General features: G+C 65.3%; 3 protein-coding genes across 8 annotated transcripts; all 3 read right to left on the bottom strand.

Moving 5' to 3' along the window:
* Positions 1–24: 24 nt before the first annotated feature.
* TCIRG1 (T cell immune regulator 1, ATPase H+ transporting V0 subunit a3) lies at positions 25–6,511 on the bottom strand. Of its 2 annotated transcripts, none has more exons than XM_080594981.1 (20): positions 6,355–6,511; positions 5,861–6,027; positions 4,774–4,852; positions 4,461–4,690; positions 4,269–4,363; positions 3,649–3,775; positions 3,489–3,571; positions 3,307–3,400; positions 3,012–3,224; positions 2,542–2,692; positions 2,322–2,461; positions 1,963–2,120; positions 1,804–1,894; positions 1,605–1,723; positions 1,249–1,462; positions 1,010–1,126; positions 815–925; positions 599–719; positions 355–526; positions 25–273 (listed from the first exon to the last, which is right to left on the bottom strand). In XM_080594981.1, the coding sequence occupies exons 2-20, from the start codon at positions 5,975–5,977 to the stop codon at positions 192–194; spliced, it is 2,514 nt and encodes an 837-aa protein (XP_080451107.1). In that variant the 5' UTR covers positions 5,978–6,027; positions 6,355–6,511; the 3' UTR covers positions 25–191. The 2 variants fall into 2 exon arrangements, with proteins under 2 accessions (XP_080451107.1, XP_080451108.1); XM_080594982.1 differs by having other exon boundaries at positions 6,320–6,399.
* Positions 6,512–6,819: 308 nt separating this feature from the next.
* NDUFS8 (NADH:ubiquinone oxidoreductase core subunit S8) lies at positions 6,820–8,758 on the bottom strand. Of its 2 annotated transcripts, none has more exons than XM_080595064.1 (7): positions 8,674–8,758; positions 7,963–8,044; positions 7,813–7,875; positions 7,631–7,720; positions 7,367–7,539; positions 7,157–7,285; positions 6,820–7,061 (listed from the first exon to the last, which is right to left on the bottom strand). In XM_080595064.1, exons 2-7 carry the CDS (start codon positions 8,000–8,002, stop codon positions 6,930–6,932), a joined length of 627 nt encoding a protein of 208 aa, XP_080451190.1. In that variant the 5' UTR covers positions 8,003–8,044; positions 8,674–8,758; the 3' UTR covers positions 6,820–6,929. The 2 variants fall into 2 exon arrangements, with proteins under 2 accessions (XP_080451190.1, XP_080451191.1); XM_080595065.1 differs by having other exon boundaries at positions 7,963–8,014; positions 8,674–8,710.
* A 379-nt stretch (positions 8,759–9,137) lies between these two features.
* LOC308196243 (aldehyde dehydrogenase family 3 member B1-like) lies at positions 9,138–15,705 on the bottom strand. Of its 4 annotated transcripts, none has more exons than XM_080595013.1 (10): positions 15,078–15,705; positions 14,721–14,883; positions 13,886–13,996; positions 13,634–13,754; positions 13,416–13,501; positions 13,065–13,146; positions 12,521–12,907; positions 12,126–12,292; positions 11,851–11,950; positions 9,138–9,447 (listed from the first exon to the last, which is right to left on the bottom strand). In XM_080595013.1, the coding sequence occupies exons 1-10, from the start codon at positions 15,149–15,151 to the stop codon at positions 9,254–9,256; spliced, it is 1,485 nt and encodes a 494-aa protein (XP_080451139.1). In that variant the 5' UTR covers positions 15,152–15,705; the 3' UTR covers positions 9,138–9,253. The 4 variants fall into 4 exon arrangements, with proteins under 4 accessions (XP_080451139.1, XP_080451138.1, XP_080451137.1 ...); XM_080595014.1 differs by lacking the exon at positions 9,138–9,447 and adding an exon at positions 10,537–10,721; XM_080595012.1 differs by having other exon boundaries at positions 11,851–12,292.
* Between the last annotated feature and the right edge of the window lie 51 nt (positions 15,706–15,756).

Raw genomic sequence — 15,756 nt, 5'->3', positions numbered from 1 at the left:
AAGGAGAGGATGGAGACAGGGAGCTGGGGGGAGCCAGGGGGGCTTTATTCACTGCGGAAGCCTCTGGGTTTGGAACGGAGAGGAGGAGGCCTGGGGGGTGCTGCAGCCGGCCCCCCCCCAGCCCCATGGCTCTGGGGGGTTCCCAGCGATGCTGTGAGCCCCCCAGGTCCACGCAGCACGGAGCGGCTTGGCTACTCCCAGGAATCAGGCACGAAGGCGAAGGGGCACAGCTTGTAGCCAGCACCCACGTAAAACTTGTTCTGGAACTCCACCCTGCCGAGGAAGGGGGGGGCACGGTGAGATCCAGCGGGTCCTACGGGGGTCCCGTCCCGCCGCCCCCCCCACCAGGCTCACCAGTGCAGCCGGAGGGCGTGCAGGAAGGCGGAGAGCCCCTCCATCACCAGCAGGATGGCCACGGTCAGCACGGCGAAGACAGCAAAGACAGGCACCAGCACAACGCCGCCCACGTAGCTCAGCCGCACGAAGCCGTTGCGCATCACCATGGTCCACAGGACCTCCGAGAGCTCTGGGGGGGCAGCAGGGGGACAGTGAGGCTCAGCCCGGCCCCAGGGGGGGTCGTATGGGGGGGGGGACTCACGTGCATGGGCCAGGCTGAGCGCCCAGAGCCGCAGGTAGGAGGCGGTGTTGGAGATGCAGCCCAGGCAGTACTCGATGGTGTGGATGGCTTGGTGCATGAAGACCTCGGAGAAGTCCATGTGCTGCGGGGACAGAGGTGGGACGTTGTGTGTGTGTGTGTGTGTTTTGGGGGGGGTCTGGACACAGCCCGACCCCCTCACCCACCCCCAGCCCTCACCTCAGCGTCGGGGCCGTGCCCCCCGCTCTCCACGTCCTCCTTGGTGGCGTTGACGGAGTTGCCGGCCTCCTGCCCCTCCAGCAGCGGCTCCTGCTCTGCCGCTGCCACCGGCTGCACGGGGACATCGGCACCAGTCAGGCCATGCCATCGCACCCCCTGCCCCATCCGAACCCCCCGCCCTGTCCCCAGCCTCACCGTGGGGTGGCCTGTCTTCCGCCTGCGCCGCCGGCAGCACAGGTACAGGGGCGTCCCCAGGAGCAGGACGGGCACCGACGCCAGCGCCAGCACCACCAGCACCATCTGCACTGGCACCTGCACGCGGCACACGGCGTTACAGGGTCCCACCAGCACCCACATCCCACCCAACCCCACCAGGCGGTGTGGCCGGGCTCAGCCCAGCTCGTGATGCTGGGCGGGGGTCCCGGAGGTGCTACCTGCCCCTCGTAGAGCGGGAGGTTGTCGGCGTTGGAGGTGAAGAGGAACATGTCGATGAAGTGGATGAGGATGCTGGGAGCCACCCGGGAGTCAGCGGCGCCGAACTTGATCCACTTGTAGAAGATGAGGAAGACGAGGTAGCCGAAGAGCGCCAGCAGGAAGACCACCTCGGGCAGGAGCTCCAGCACCAGCCGGTGCCGCTGCTGGAAGTGCCTGTGCAGGGGGCACCAGCCGGGCTCGCCACGCTTGCACCCAGCTCTGACACAAGGGAGCACGACCCCCCTTGCCCACCCCACCCTGCCCCGGGTGAGTCCAGCCCCGGCCCCCTTGGCACGACGCGGTGAGGGGGACTCACACGTGGTTGAAGACACCCAGCAGGACGCCGAAGCCCATGTGCACAATGCCCAGCACCACCGACATCTTCATCTTGAAGGAGTTGAGGAAGTTGAGGTGGTTGGTGGCCAAGCTCCAGATCTGCCAGGGGCAACGCGGGTGAGATGCCGGGCCACCCCGCCGAGGGTCCCGTCCCGTCCTTGACCCTGCAGGACACTCACCGGGTCAATGCCAAAAGGATAGGGCCCTTGGAAGACGCCGGTAATGTTGGGGTCCAGGGTGAGGGATGGGTGGGTGGCGAGGTAGTCAGAGCTGCGGGCAGAGCAAGGGGGTCAGTGCAGGCAGGGACCCGGGGGGCTCACAGGGGCGGGGGGTCCCACCTCCAGGAGGAGCGGTTGGCCATGGTGGCCACACTCCAGGCTGAGGGGAAGATGACAGTGGCTTTGCTAAAGCACTCGTTGTAGATGAAGCCGGTGTAGATGGAGAAGGCCCCCATGAGCAGGATGAGGTAGCGCCCCTCGAAGAACGTCTGCCAGATCTGCGGGGGGCAAAACGTGGCTCCCTGCTACCGCCCCTGTCCCACGCTGTGCCCGTACCACACCACCCTGCCCACACCTCCAACCCTGCAGCCAGGTGGCCCTGTTCCACACCGACCCCATCCCATACCTCCAGCCCCATCCTGCACCTCCACGACCCCGTCCCGGCCCCCCAGCCCTGCCGCACACCGCGTCCCGCTCACCTCGTTGCTGGCCTGCCGCAGGCTGGGGCTGTTCTCGTACAGCACCATCCACAGGGCAAAGAGGAACATGAGCAGCCCGTGCCCCACGTCCCCAAACATGATGGCGAAGATGAAGGGGAACGTGATGATGGCGTAGGGCGCTGTGGGGGCACGGGCACTGCGTCATACTGGGCCACCCCCCAGCCCTGGGGTGCCAAGGGGAGGGTCCGGGGGTCCTTACCGGGGTTCACCTCCTGGTAGCTGGCCACCCCGTAGGCATCCACGATGCTCTGGAAGCCGGCAGTGAACTTGTTGGTGCGGATGAGGGTGGGGGGGCTCTCCATGGTGGGGATACGCTGCACGAAGCACTCCACGCTCGAGCCGCTCTTGTACTGCGGGGAAGGCACCCAGGGCCTGACCCCTGTGCCATGACGGGGGGGGGCCCGTCGGGCTGGGGGGCGCAAGCTGGGGGTGGCACGGGGATGCAGGGCACCAGGGGGTGGGGGACAAACCTCGCCCCATGACACATCCCAACACGGGACACGTCACGGGGGTGGCGCTTCTCACCCTAGCACAAAGACACTGCGGAACATGGGCATGAGGACATGGGGCCACCAAGCTATTCCTGGCACAAGGACACAGGGCCACCAAGCAATCCCTGCCATGTGGACACGGGGCCACCAAGCAGCCCTCGCCGCAGCGGGCACCCACCGATCCTTGGCGCAGGGCGTCCTGCACCTGGGTGAGGTCCCGCACAGGGCACCAGACCTCGGCGATGAGGCACTTCTCGGTGACGTCCAAGCTGCACTGGTTGAGGACGAGGTAGATGGCCTTCATCTTCTGCACCTGCACCCGCCACGTGGGCAGCGCCAGCACCACCTTGTCCAGCACCTGCGCCAGGTACTGCTCCGTCTCCTCCAGCACCTGCGTGCACCCAGACAGGGGGGTCAGGGATGGAGGGGTCCCAGTGCGGCCCCCCCAGACGCCCTCACGGTGCCCTGCTCACCACGCTGAGGTCCTGGATCTGGCTGTGCAGCCCGTTCAGAGTTTCCGCCCGGCTGGCCTCGCTCTCTGGGTAGGGGTACACCTGGCAGTGGAAGCTGGGACAGACAGACACCGCCGTGTCGGGGGGGGGGCAGTGCTAAATAAACCTTTTTGAGGCTGGATGGCATGAGGCTGCTCACTCACCAGTCTGAGATCTTGCGGATCTTCTGCCCGATCTGCTCGCCCCAGTAGGAGATGAGGAAGATGACCCAGGTGACGCTCTCACCCTGGGGACAACGTAGGTCATGTCAGCCCTGGCCACTCCATCCCCCTTCCCCGCCACCCCCCCTGGTGCTGCGCTCACTGTGTCCGGGTCCTCCAGGGGCTCAGGCATCTCCACGAAGCTGGCCACCAGGTAGCCACGGCAGGCGCGCCACAGCAGCCGCTCAAAGGCGCTCACCCGCCACGGGTGGATGACACCGGTCACAAAGCTGCGGGGACGCAGCATGGGCACTGGGACGGGCACGGCTCTGCCACTACCCCTGCCCTATTTCCAACCCGTACCCTACAGCTTTGTGCCTGCCCTGTGGCCTGTCTCCAACCCTTGTTCTACAGCCTTGTGCAGTGCCCCATGGCTCCTCTCCAACCCCTGTCCTACAGCTTTCCCAGGTGCCCGGTGGCCATGCCCCTGCCCAAGTCCTACCTTCAACCCTAACCCTACAGCCTCACTCACTATGGACACCCCTTTGCCCTTCTCCAACCCTTGTCCTACAGCCTTCCTAAATGCCCCATGGCCATGCCATTGCCCTGTGGTCCACCCCCAACCCTTGTCCTCCAGCCCACCATTGCCCCACAGCCCACCTCCAACCTCCATCCTCCACCATGCCCCTGCCCCATGGTTCACCTCCAACCCTCGTCCTGCAGCCGTGCCCCTGCCCCACAGGTGACAGCCTCCCCCCAGGAGACCCCTCGGGCCCCCCTTACTTGATCTTGCGGTCGAGGTGCTGGTGCACAGAGGGGTCGAGCAGAGGATCATGCTCGGAGAACGCCCGGGTCGACGGTGGGGATCCGGGGGGGCCCTGCAGTGTCGGGGAGCAGAGAGAGGAGGCTGGGGGTGGCGGGGCGCAGGGCTGCCACCCCAAGGCTGGGGGTGCGAGGGAGGGTCCCAGCACCCACCGGCAGGCTGGTGAGGCGCTGCCCCTCGCGCAGGACGTGCAGGTACTGGCGCAGGTCCCGCAGGTGCCCGCGCAGGGCGGCGCGGTTCCGGCTGACCTCCCGCAGCTCCCGCGCCAGCTGCTCCGACTGCTCCTGCACCCGCAGCGCCTCGCGGGCCAGCGGCGCCGGGGGGTTTTCAGGGCACGGCCCCAGCTCCCGCCCGGCCCCACGCAGCTCCTGCTGCAGGAAGGCTGCAAGAAAAGCAGTGGGAGAGGGGCTCGGGGAGGGTGGGACCCCCCGCTGGCAGCCCTGCGCCCCCCTCCCCGGCACTCACTGAAGGTCTTCTCCATCTCCTCGCAGCGCCGCACCTCGCCCACGAAGCGCCGCTGGAATGCGCTCACATGGGGGTTCAGCTGGGGAGGGAGGGGGCACGGTCATGGGGGTCTGGGGGACGGCGTGTGGGCCAGCACTGTACCACCACCTCCGGCACTCCACACAGCTCGCGCCAGTCCCCTGCTCCCATAGCACCCCAGCTCAACCCCCTGCACCCGGAGCCCCCAAACACCCCAACCCCTGCACCCGGAGCTCCCAAACCACCCACACCAAAACCCCTGCACCCAGGGCACCCAAACCCTTCCATCCCAACCCCCCTGCACCCAAAACACCCCAGGGTCCTGCACCCAGAGCACCCTAAATCATCCAAATCCAAACCCTTGCACCCATGGCACCCAAGCCACCCAATCCCAATCCCCTGCACCCCAAACGCCCCCAAACCCTTGCACCCAGACCACCCAACCCCCTGCACCCACACCCATCCATTCCAATCCCCCTGTACCCAGGGCAACCCAAACAGCTCACGCCCGTTATCCTGCACCCATGGCACCCCAATTACCCAAGCCCAATCCGCTGCACCCACGGCACCCAAACCTGTCCATCCCAATGCCCTGCACCTAAAATACCCCAAACCCTTGCACCCAGAGCACCCCAAATTACCCAGACCTAAACCCTTGCACTTGGGAGCACTCCAAACCACCCAAACCCCAAACCCTTGCACACAGAGCACCCCAAACCACCCAAACCTCAACCCTTGCACATGGAGCACCCCAAACCACCCAAACCCCAACCCTTGCACTTGGGAGCACCCCAAACCACCCAAACCCAAACCCTCGCACCCGGAGCGCCCCACACCCAATCCCCTGCATCAAAAGCACCCCAAACCGTCCAAACCCCAGCCCAAACCTTGCACCCAAGGCACCCCAAACCACCCAAACCCAAACCCTTGCACCCGGAGCACCCCGAATCATTCAGAGCACCCCCTGCACCCACGCCACCCGAAACCCCCCAGCCCGCCCTGCCCACCGCAGCCCACCCCGCCACCCCAAGGGCCGTCCGGGCGGGGGTCCCCACGTCCCCCTACGTACGTCCCTGAACTCGAGCAGCCCCCGCTCGCCCAGCTCGCTGACGCAGCTGTACGCCGAGGCCGAGTGCAGGAAGAGCTGGGCCAGGCAGACCTCCTCGCTGCGGAACAGGGACCCCATGGCGGCCCCCGGGGGGCTGGGGGGCACCCCGCTGGTCCCGGGGCACCCGGCTGGGGACGGAGGCGGGCGGTCAGGGCGTGGGGACGGTCCCGGGGGTGCCGGTGCCGGGGTTGCCGGTGCCGCTCGGTGTCCCCGGAGCTGGGGGTGCCGGGGACGGGGAAGTGCCGCGGCCCCGCGTAGCGCCCCGGTTGCACAACGCCCGACCCCCCCCGCCCCGCTCAGCTGCCTCTGAGTCAGGGTCAGCGCATCCCGGGGGGGGGCACCGGGACCGGGACAGACCCCCCCCAAACCCCTCCCTCCCAGCCCCGCCCCCCCCTGCACCGCTCCCCCCCCCCCCGGTACCGGGACAGCCCCGGGACGGCGCCGCCAGCTCCTACCCGGGTGCGCGGCGGCGGGGCCGGGGCAGGGCGCGGGGCCGGCCGGGCTCCGCACTTCCTCTTCCCCCAGGAAGGGCCCGGCCGCGGGGAGGAGGCACCGGCACCGGGAAACTGCCCCGGTCCGCGTGGGGAGCGCGGAGCCGGAACGCACCGCCGGCCGCCCCCGGGGCTCCCCCCCAAAAGGCAACCCGCTGATGTGCGGACCCCCGGTACCACGAAGCCCCCCGACCCACGCTGCTGTGCCTCCCCCTGCCCCACTCAGCTTAACCCCACGGCGCCCACATGCCCTCCCACTGGTGCTCCCCATGCTCCCGTGCCACCCCAAAACGGGGTACAGACGGGAGGCCGTCCCCAGCACCGGTGCCCCCCTCCCCGTGGCACAACCATGCTGCCCCCTCCACTGATGCACCCACTCAGGGGCTTCCCCAGCCCCAGGACTGGCAAAGATGAGACCAAGGCACAAGCTCGGGGTTAGGAAGGGGCCGGTGCTCCCCCCCCCCAGCACAGGGGGGCTGTGGCAGCACCTGAGGGCCCTTTATTATGGGATCAGGGGGGACATGGTGCAGCCCCGGCCGTCACCGGTACAGGTAATCGGCCTGGATGTTGGCCGCGATCTCGGCCTCCCACTTGTCGCCGTTGTTGAGCAGCTTCTCCTTGTTGTAGAGCAGCTCCTCGTGCGTCTCCGTCGAGAACTCAAAGTTAGGGCCCTGCCGGGACAAGAGACGCTCACCGTGAGACCCCCACTTCCCCGGGGAGCTCGGTGTCCCCCTCCCCGGGCTGGAGGCTCCACTCCCGGGCTCACCTCCACGATGGCGTCCACGGGGCAGGCCTCCTGGCAGAAGCCGCAGTAGATGCACTTGGTCATGTCGATGTCGTAGCGGGTGGTGCGGCGGCTGCCGTCGGCCCTGGGCTCGGCCTCGATGGTGATGGCCTGTCACCGAGGCGTGGGAGGATGGCATCAGGGGCTCCCGGGAGCCCCCAGTGACGGAGCAGGGGGGTGCGGGGGGCTCACCTGTGCCGGGCAGACAGCCTCGCAGAGCTTGCAGGCGATGCACCTCTCCTCCCCGGAGGGGTAGCGGCGCAGCGCGTGCTCCCCACGGAAGCGTGGGCTCAGCGGCCCCTTCTCAAAGGGGTAGTTGATGGTGGCCGGCTCACGGAAGAGGTAGCTCAGCGTCATGGCCAGGCCTGGGGGGGGGTCCGGTGGGAGCAGGACATCACCCCAGGGAACAGCGGGGCGACCGGGGGGGCACACGCAGGGCTGTGCTGCAGGGCTCACCTCGGAAGAGCTCCGTCCACAGCAGGGTCTGGGCGGCGCGGTCGGTGATGGACTTCATGTCCATGGCCGGCTCCTGGATGTTGACGTACTCTGCGGGGAGCAGGACACCGTCCCCACCCTGCACAGCGCGTGGGGACGGCAGCAGCCCCCTGCTGGGACGGGGGCAGGCGGGGGGTACTCACTGTAGCAGTCCCTGGGGGTGGTGGTGCTGAGCGGGCGCAGGTAACATGGGGGGGGCGGCGGGCCTGGGAGGGGGCAGAGGAGGGAGGTAAGGGGGGGGCGAGAGAACGGGGCCGTTTTTGGGGTGGGGGGTGCAGGGTGGCCGTTCTCACCTGTGCGGGCAGCCCGGTGCAGCAGGCGCAGCGCTGCCATGTCCGCTCCTGCCTGGGGGGGGGGGGCCGCGGGCTCCGAGTGCTGGGTGTTGGGGGGGGCACACAGGGGGCGGGCTGGCAGCAACGGGGGGGTGCAGCCCCCCTCACCTCCCCCGAGGGATACGGGTGTCCTGGCCGCCCCCAGCACCCCCCCCCCCCAACACCACACAGCACAGGGGCTTTCTGCCCCCCCCCAATTGACACACGCCCCCCCCAAAAAAAACCACCCAAGGGGCACAGATTTCGCCTCCCCCGCCCAAAACCCACCCAAGGGGCCCAGATTTCGCACCCCCCCCTCCCCAAAATCCACCCAAGAGGCCCAGATTTCGCCCCCCCCCCCAAAAAAAAAAAAAAACACCCAAGGGACCCATATTTTGCCCCCCACCCCCCCCAGCACCTCGCCCCCCCCCCCAGACGCCCAAAGGACCCCGGCTCCTGCCGCCCCCCCCCCCCACAAGTGTCCCGGTGCCCTCCCCCAGCGGCCCCCCTGACACCCCGTTATCCCCCCCCCGGTGACAGCCGCCCCCAGCCCCGGGCCTCCGCCGCCCCCGAGGAGCGCGGCAGCCCCCTCCCCCGGCCCCCGGGACCCCCCCGGCCCTCCCGGCCCCCCCCAGGCCCTCCCGGCCCCCGGGACCCCCCGACCCTCCCGGCCCCCCCCAGGCCCGGCCTCACCTCCCCCAAGGACCCAGCCGTCCTGACCCCTGGCCCGCCCCCAAGTCACAGCGCGCTGGCGCGAAGGGATACGGCGCACGCGCAGAGCGCCGCCGGCTTCACGGGGAGGGCAGCCGCGCTGTGGGCGGGACTTCGGAGTGGAGGGCGGGCCGCACGGCCTGATCTCGGTTTCTATTGGACAGCTCCGGCTGATTGGCGGTGCGGGGAGAGTACGCGAGGGGAGAACGAGAGGGACTCCAGCCAGGTGCCCGCGGATTGGCTGAGCGGCGGCGGGGCGGCGCTGCGATTGGCCAGGGGGAAGTGAGGGCGGAAGCGTTCGGCTGTGGAGGCACGGTCCCGCCCCAAGCCCTACCCTGCCCATTCCTCTCCCTCCCCTCGGGCGGCAGCTGCACCCCGCACCCTGACTGACAGGAGACCGAGGGGGCCACCGCGATGGCGGCGAGCGAAGGGAAGCATTCAGAGGCTGCAGGAGCTGACAGCATTCATTGACCTGCCCTGGAGGGCCTCCATGGCTGTGGTGGGGCTGTGGTGGGGCTGTGGTGGGGCTGTGGTGGCACCATGGTGGCCCCGTGGTGGCCCCTCAGAGCAGGGCGCAGTCCCCTTGGCGCTTGACGCTGGTGGCGGCACGGACCAGCCCCGTCTTGTGGGGGCTGTAGGGCGGGTAGCGCAGGACGTTGATGGGCTCCAGGCCGGTGCCACGCTGCAGGCAGCCGCGGCGGTGGGTGAAGGAGTCGAAGGTGAAGCGGCCGTGGTACTTCCCCAGGCCACTGGATCCTGCAACACACAGCACGGGTCCCGTGTTGTGACAGCGCCCAGTGAGGGCCACCCCGAAATTATCTCCCACCCAGCTGCTGCCCGCTCTAAGCTGGATGGGGCACCGAGCCCTGGAGACCACCTCAGCGTGCCCCATGGCACCACAACACTACCGAAGTGAAGCTCTCTCTGCTAAACGCGGCTCAGAAGACATCTACAGAAAAGTACTTGCACGGAACACCTTCTCCACGTAGGAGGGGCTGTCCTACAGGGCGTCTGAGCTGGGGTGCCAGGCTGAAGCCCTTCCCATCGTCCTGTGGCACTGGGGAGAGGACCCCAAACGCCCCCTCCTCGCTGCCCTCCTGTCCTCGCCCTCTGTGCAGGGCTTGTACCAGCCTGGGTCAGGCGGGTCTTCTCCACGGGGTGCCCCCGAAGATGCGGGGAGGTGGGTCCCCCTCTCCGTAAGCAACTAAAACCCTTGGTAAATTGTTTTCATTTCTTTGTCTTAAACCGCTTTTGTTTCTTTGTCTTAAACTCTTGTTGCACCACAGCTTCCACCTTCCCCTCTTAAGTTTCTGTTCTCTTCGTGGCTCAGTATGAAAATGGAAGTTCCTGGTTGCAAAACTTCACCTGGTGCCAGAGCAGGCGCCAGCAGCCCGACTTCCCTACCACAACATCTTCTCCACCACACGCACAGCCCTCCCGAACACCTCCTCGCCCTCCACGCTGGCTCTGGCACTTCAGCTGGAGAGCACAGAGGTAGCTCCTGTGGGGACGTTCCCTGAGGATGGGTGGGCTGGCTGCCAGGAGGTGAAAGCTGGCCGGCACCGGGAAGCCAGGCAGGCTGGCAGCAAGGAAAGAAACCCAACGGTGCGCCCACATCTGGTGGGATAAAATTCTGTGAGTCGGCTTGAGTTGGTCAGTCCACCTGAGAAACCACAAAGCCTGGTCAAGCTGAGGGACGGAGTGCTAGATAATCTCCTCTAGGCTCCCCTTTCCCAGTTAAGGTTGGACCTGACAGTTGTCTGGGGTCCCTTCCAGCCTGGGCTGTTCTGATTTGGTGATGGTTGTGTTCAGCCCCAGCAAGGAGGAAAGCTGCTGTCAGCCAGATGGAGTCTCCAGTGGAAAACCGGCGCAGGTAGCAAGGCTCATCATCAGACATGGGTGTCTCCATCACCTGGACTCCTTCCTCTCCAAGGAGAGACAGAAGCACCTCTTGATGACATGTTTTTTTCAGCCTAAGGAGACATCCAGAATGGGCCAGAAGAATCCCAGCCCCGGCGTGCTGTTTCTTCCTGTAAGATGTTAAACCCCGTGTCACACAGGAGTTGTGGTGACCAGAAGTTCTCCTGGATTCAAGGAGGGCCTGGATAAGTGCCTGGAGACCCCCCAACACATGGGATCCTTCTGGTGTAGCAAATCCTCTGAGCTGGAAACAGGTGGAGATACCTCTGGGATATCAGTCGTGCCTGCTCTGCTCCTACTCACACATCTGCGTAGGGTCGTGGTGGAAAAGAGTGAAGACGCGGACATCGCTGTGCTCTGAAGCCTTTGCAAGACTTCAGAGAAGGAAAGGAACCTCTTCCAGTTGATGCTCCGGATAGCAAACATCCCACGGGAGCTCGGAAATGCGTGCAGCCTCTGCAACATGGGGGCTACAGACCTTGCAGCAGGTATTCACTTCCTTCACGTCGCAGGGATCCTTGCCTGATGTCTTGAGTTCACCAAGCGTAAATCTAAAAGTGCTGCGTGGTGGCCAGGGCACATGGAGAAGACCGCGACACTGCAGGAAGCCGAGTGACCGCCTTCTCAGCTGCCTTTCTAGAGCAGGAAACTCCAGCTCAGAATAAATATTGGACCTTCCCAGGGTCTGCCGATTGCAAGAAGCTTTGTGTGAAGCACCAGGGAGGACCACTGGAAATTGCACGCTCTTGGATGATTTCCCATCTCAGGGGGGATGATGGCAAGTGCCTGTAAAGCTGTTAGCCTTTGCAGCGTCTCCAGATCTGTGTGATCTGGATCCCATGCTGTTTACTCCTCAACAATTTTACGCAATTTGTGTCTTCAGGAGTTTGTCTAAAGGAACATGTGGATGTTTGGGAATTCATAAGAAACTGGGCAGTATTCAGACCCGGAGTCCAAAATGGAGATCCACGAAAAAAATGAAGGTCTAGAGATGTGCTGGCCATGTTCTGATTCCCGCCTTTTTAAATAAGACATCTCTTTGTATGCAGGGAACGCTGCTTGGGCCAGCAGCCACAGAGAGAAGAAACCTTGCGGTGCTCAACATGTGCTCAGCACAAAGAGAGCTGCAAAGCCCCAGGGCTCAGCCCTCATGCAGTGAAGCAAAAGGCTTCTGGTGGGACAAACCGAGGACCCGGTCATGTCTGCCCCAGGCAGGCAGGTTGGGGGCTCTGGACCTACCAATGCCACCGAAGGGCAGCGAGGTCAATGTCACGTGCATCAGGGTGTCGTTGCCGCAGAAGCCACCGCTGCTTGTCTTCTCCAGCACCTGGTTCACCACCTGGGAGGGGAAGGGAGAAGGGGACATGGCTCGCTACCCTGTCCCCACACCCCCAGCTGCCATCCTTCTCCCATGTCCACGGATCTCTGCTCCAACCAAGATCTTTGGGGAACGAACATGGCTGAAGGCACACCAAGGAGCACGGGATGGGCTCCATGCAGCCTGTGCGCTCTACCTTGTCATCAGAGGAGAAGACATACACAACCAGCGGCCGCTCACGGCTGTTGATGAAGTCAATGGCTTCCTCCATGTTGGCCACAGTGATGATGAGCAGGATGGGCCCAAAGATCTCCTCCTGCATGGCAGGATCAGAGGGCTGCACGTCCACCAGCACCGTGGGGGCTGCAGAGGAAGAAACCCAAAGGCATCAGCCATGCACGAGGCTGGAGGAGACACCTTGACCTGCGCAGAGGGCAGGTTCCTCCTCCGAGGCTGGGTGCCTTGCCCAGCTCCCATGCAGACCTTCTCTAAATATCCCTTCCAGCTCCCCTCGGGTTGCAAGCCCCTCTCCAAAACCTACATCCACCCGATGCAAGGTGGAAAAGACATATCTGAAATGCAAGCCCTCACCGATGTAGCGCTCCTTCTCATCTGTTTGTCCCCCGATGGCCACACGCCCACTTTTCAGCAGCGCCCGCACGCGGTGGAACTGCTTGTCCCCCACGATGCGGGCAAAGTCGGGGGACTCCTGCGGGTTGGGGCCATAGAACGTGGTGATGGCCTCGCGCAGGGCTGGCACCAGCTTGTTCTGCAACTCCACGCTGCACAGGATGTAGTCGGGCGCGATGCAGGTCTGCCCCGCATTGAAGAAGCGTCCCCAGGCCACCCGCCGGGCCACGTTCTTCACATCGCAGTTGTCGGACACGTAGCAGGGGTTCTTGCCCCCCAGCTCCAGCGTCACCGGTGTCAGGTGCTTGGCAGCAGCTGTCATCACGATCCTGCCCACAGAGGGGCTGCCTGCGGGCCACAAGCGGATGCGTCATGGTGGGGATCCCACCACGCTGCAGCCCGGCTCTGGGATGTGGTACTCCCGGGGAGAGCGCACCAAGTCCCACCGGACCCTCACCCCAGATCCATCAAGTCCCAGACCGAGGCTCTGGCTCTAGGGACGTACCGGTGAAGAAGATGTAGTCGAACTTGTTCTCCAGCAGCCTGGTGGTCTCCTGCACGCCCGCAGTCACCACGGCGAAGCAGTCCTGCGGCGTAAGAGGAAGGGTCCCCTGTGGCACTTCATCCTCATCGCCACCAAGAGCACCCCGGGCTGAGCGAGCAGCGGGGCAGCCAAGGGCTGGTGCTGGGGAGGCTGAGGCCATGGGGACCGTGACAAGTGGAAGAGGCAGAATGGGCAAAGTGAGACGCAGCACCGCATCTCCTGGAGGACTCAGAGGTGGGACGTGCCTGAGTGCAGGCACCCTCAGTGCATGCAGGGGGTAGGAAGAAGCCAGCCATGGGGAGAGCTTCTTACTTTGTCCATGTATCTGGGCAGCGCTTCCACCGCGAGTCTCTCACTGTTCTTGGCGATCTCCGAGGGTTTGACGACGACACAGTTACCTAGGGGGAGATGGAGAAGACATTAGAGCAGTGACGTGGTCACAGCCGGATGTGCTGGCACCCCGCACCAGGGTCCCCAGCCCCGGCACGTGCTGCCCGCATCCTGCAGGCAGGGGACGGGTTCAGCCTGACCGGCGGCGATGGCCCCAACGAGGGGCACCACGAGGTGGTAGATGGGGTAGTTGCAGGGTGCGATGATGAGCACCACCCCATAGGCGTCCCTGCGGATGAAGGCCACGTCCAGCTGTGTCGCCTGCAGGACACCCATCACATCAGGAGCACTTTGTGGTGGGACAGGTCCCCACATGAAGCCCCCACGCCATGCTCTGGCCTTGCCCACAGCTCACCCTGGCAAGGTCCTTTCCCCCTCCTCTTCCCCCTTACCAGGTTCTTGTCCACCTGCTCGTCCTTCATCCAGCGGGACAGGTTGTTCAGGGTGTTGTTGAGCTCGTTCTTGCACAGGAGGACCTCGGAGAATTCGGCTTCAAAGGGCGGCTGGGGACGCAGAGCACCGTGCCCATCATCACCGCCACACGCTCTCATGCCCACCCCGTGTGGTTTTAACCCAGGCTATGGGACATCACCAAGCCTTGGGAGGAGCAGCAGCAGCAAAATGAAAGCTTTGAGATGTCCTCAGCGGGGTGGAGAAGGCATCCAAGGGCAAGGGGACTTTACAGAAGAAGCAGGGACTTGGAGACCCCTCAAAGCCTGGAGGTGCAGGCCAGTAGCGAGCAGAGAGGGGTTGCTCCTCCCAAACTGGTCCTTATGCCGTGCATTCATAGCAGCTGCCCCGGGTGCTTGCAATGGAATGGGGCTGGAGAAGGTCATGGAGGAGGTGTCCATGGCACCATCAGCCTCAGGACATCTCTGTGACACACACCAGGGAGGGTGTTTGCAAGTTTAGGTCCCCAAAGTGACCGAGCATTGCTCTGCAGCTCCTTCCAATGCAAGAGCTGGTGTTTACAAACAGGAGAAGACAAAACTGCCAGGCTGTGGTGAGGACATGGGTGGGGTGGTTGTCCGAGCAGAGGTTATCAACTTGGAGAACAGAAGATGAGGAGCCCGGTGAGGTGCCCACACAGGGGTGGGAGCAGCTGGGCTGGGACGCGGTCTCCTCATCACTGCCTCCATCCACACCCACTGACTCTAAGCCCAGGGCAGAGCCCCCCAGCTCCCCCAGCCCCTTGCGTCCCCCAGTGCCCAACACCGGTGGCCTGACCTTGCGCATGTCCAAGGCGAGGGCCTCCAGGATGTCCTTCTTCTGCTCCTCCAGGAAGCGGCCCAGGGCCTCCAGCTGGGCCAAGCGGTACTCCAAGGGCCGCGTCCTCCCCGAGAGCCAGGCTGCCCGCAGGCGGCTCACCAGCCCCGCGTAGGGGTTCCCGCTGTGGGGACGGGGACATCAGGGGGACCCCATCCCCAGTGCAGCCCTCCGGGTGCTGAGGCACAGGAGCTCCACGTCCCCCAGCCCGGTGCCCACCCAGCATCAAACTGGGGCAGCCATGGAGTGGGCAGGGAGTCTGGGCACCTCCTGCCTCCCCTGCGTCCCGGCCACACGCTGCCATCCCTTTGCTCTCACCTCGTGCCACCCTCGTCCTCGGGGGCTGTGCCAGCATCACCGCACAGAGGCTGCTGCCCGCAGGGCTCCTCCATGCCGGGCTGTGGGAAGCAGCTGACAGCCTCCAGCAGCCCTGGGGAGAGGCAGGAGGCTGCAAAGCCCGCGTTCCCGTGCGGTCCTGGCTAACGGGGAGCCTTGCACCTGGACGAGGTGGCTTTGGGGAGCCCGGTCAGCACCCTGGCACCGCAGCCACGTCCCTGCTGAGTGCAGGGCGCAGGCAGAGGCTGCCCCTCGTCCCCGGAGGCGGGGGGCTGCCAGCTTCCTGCCCTTCCCCTTGGCTCCCTGCGTCACCACTGGCTCTGCTCCAGCCCAAACCGCTTGGGACATGGGATGCAACCAGAGATCGTGCTGTGGGGTGACGGTGAGCCCAAAACATGCCTCCAGCGGGGAAGTGGCTGGCGGCAAGGGGAACGCGGTGCCGCAGCTCCTCGCAGCGGGACAGCCCTGCCTTGCCTCTCTGGGCCGGCCCCAGCACACGGTGCTGCAGCCAGGCATCCCCGCGGGGCTGGCAGTGCACAGAGTTCCTCAAGTGCCAACTGTCCCTGCAGCCATGTCACCAGTGAGGGTCCCCATCAGGGCCATGGGGACACAATAGGGTGTCCGGGGGCTGGGCAGGGGCGCAGGGTTAACCCCACGGTCA

This window comes from Anser brachyrhynchus, assembly GCF_964034855.1.
Source record: "Anser brachyrhynchus genome assembly, chromosome: 5".
Taxonomy (NCBI): domain Eukaryota; kingdom Metazoa; phylum Chordata; class Aves; order Anseriformes; family Anatidae; genus Anser; species Anser brachyrhynchus.
Note: the sequence above shows the minus strand (reverse complement) of the source record. Positions and strands in the feature narration are given on the sequence as shown.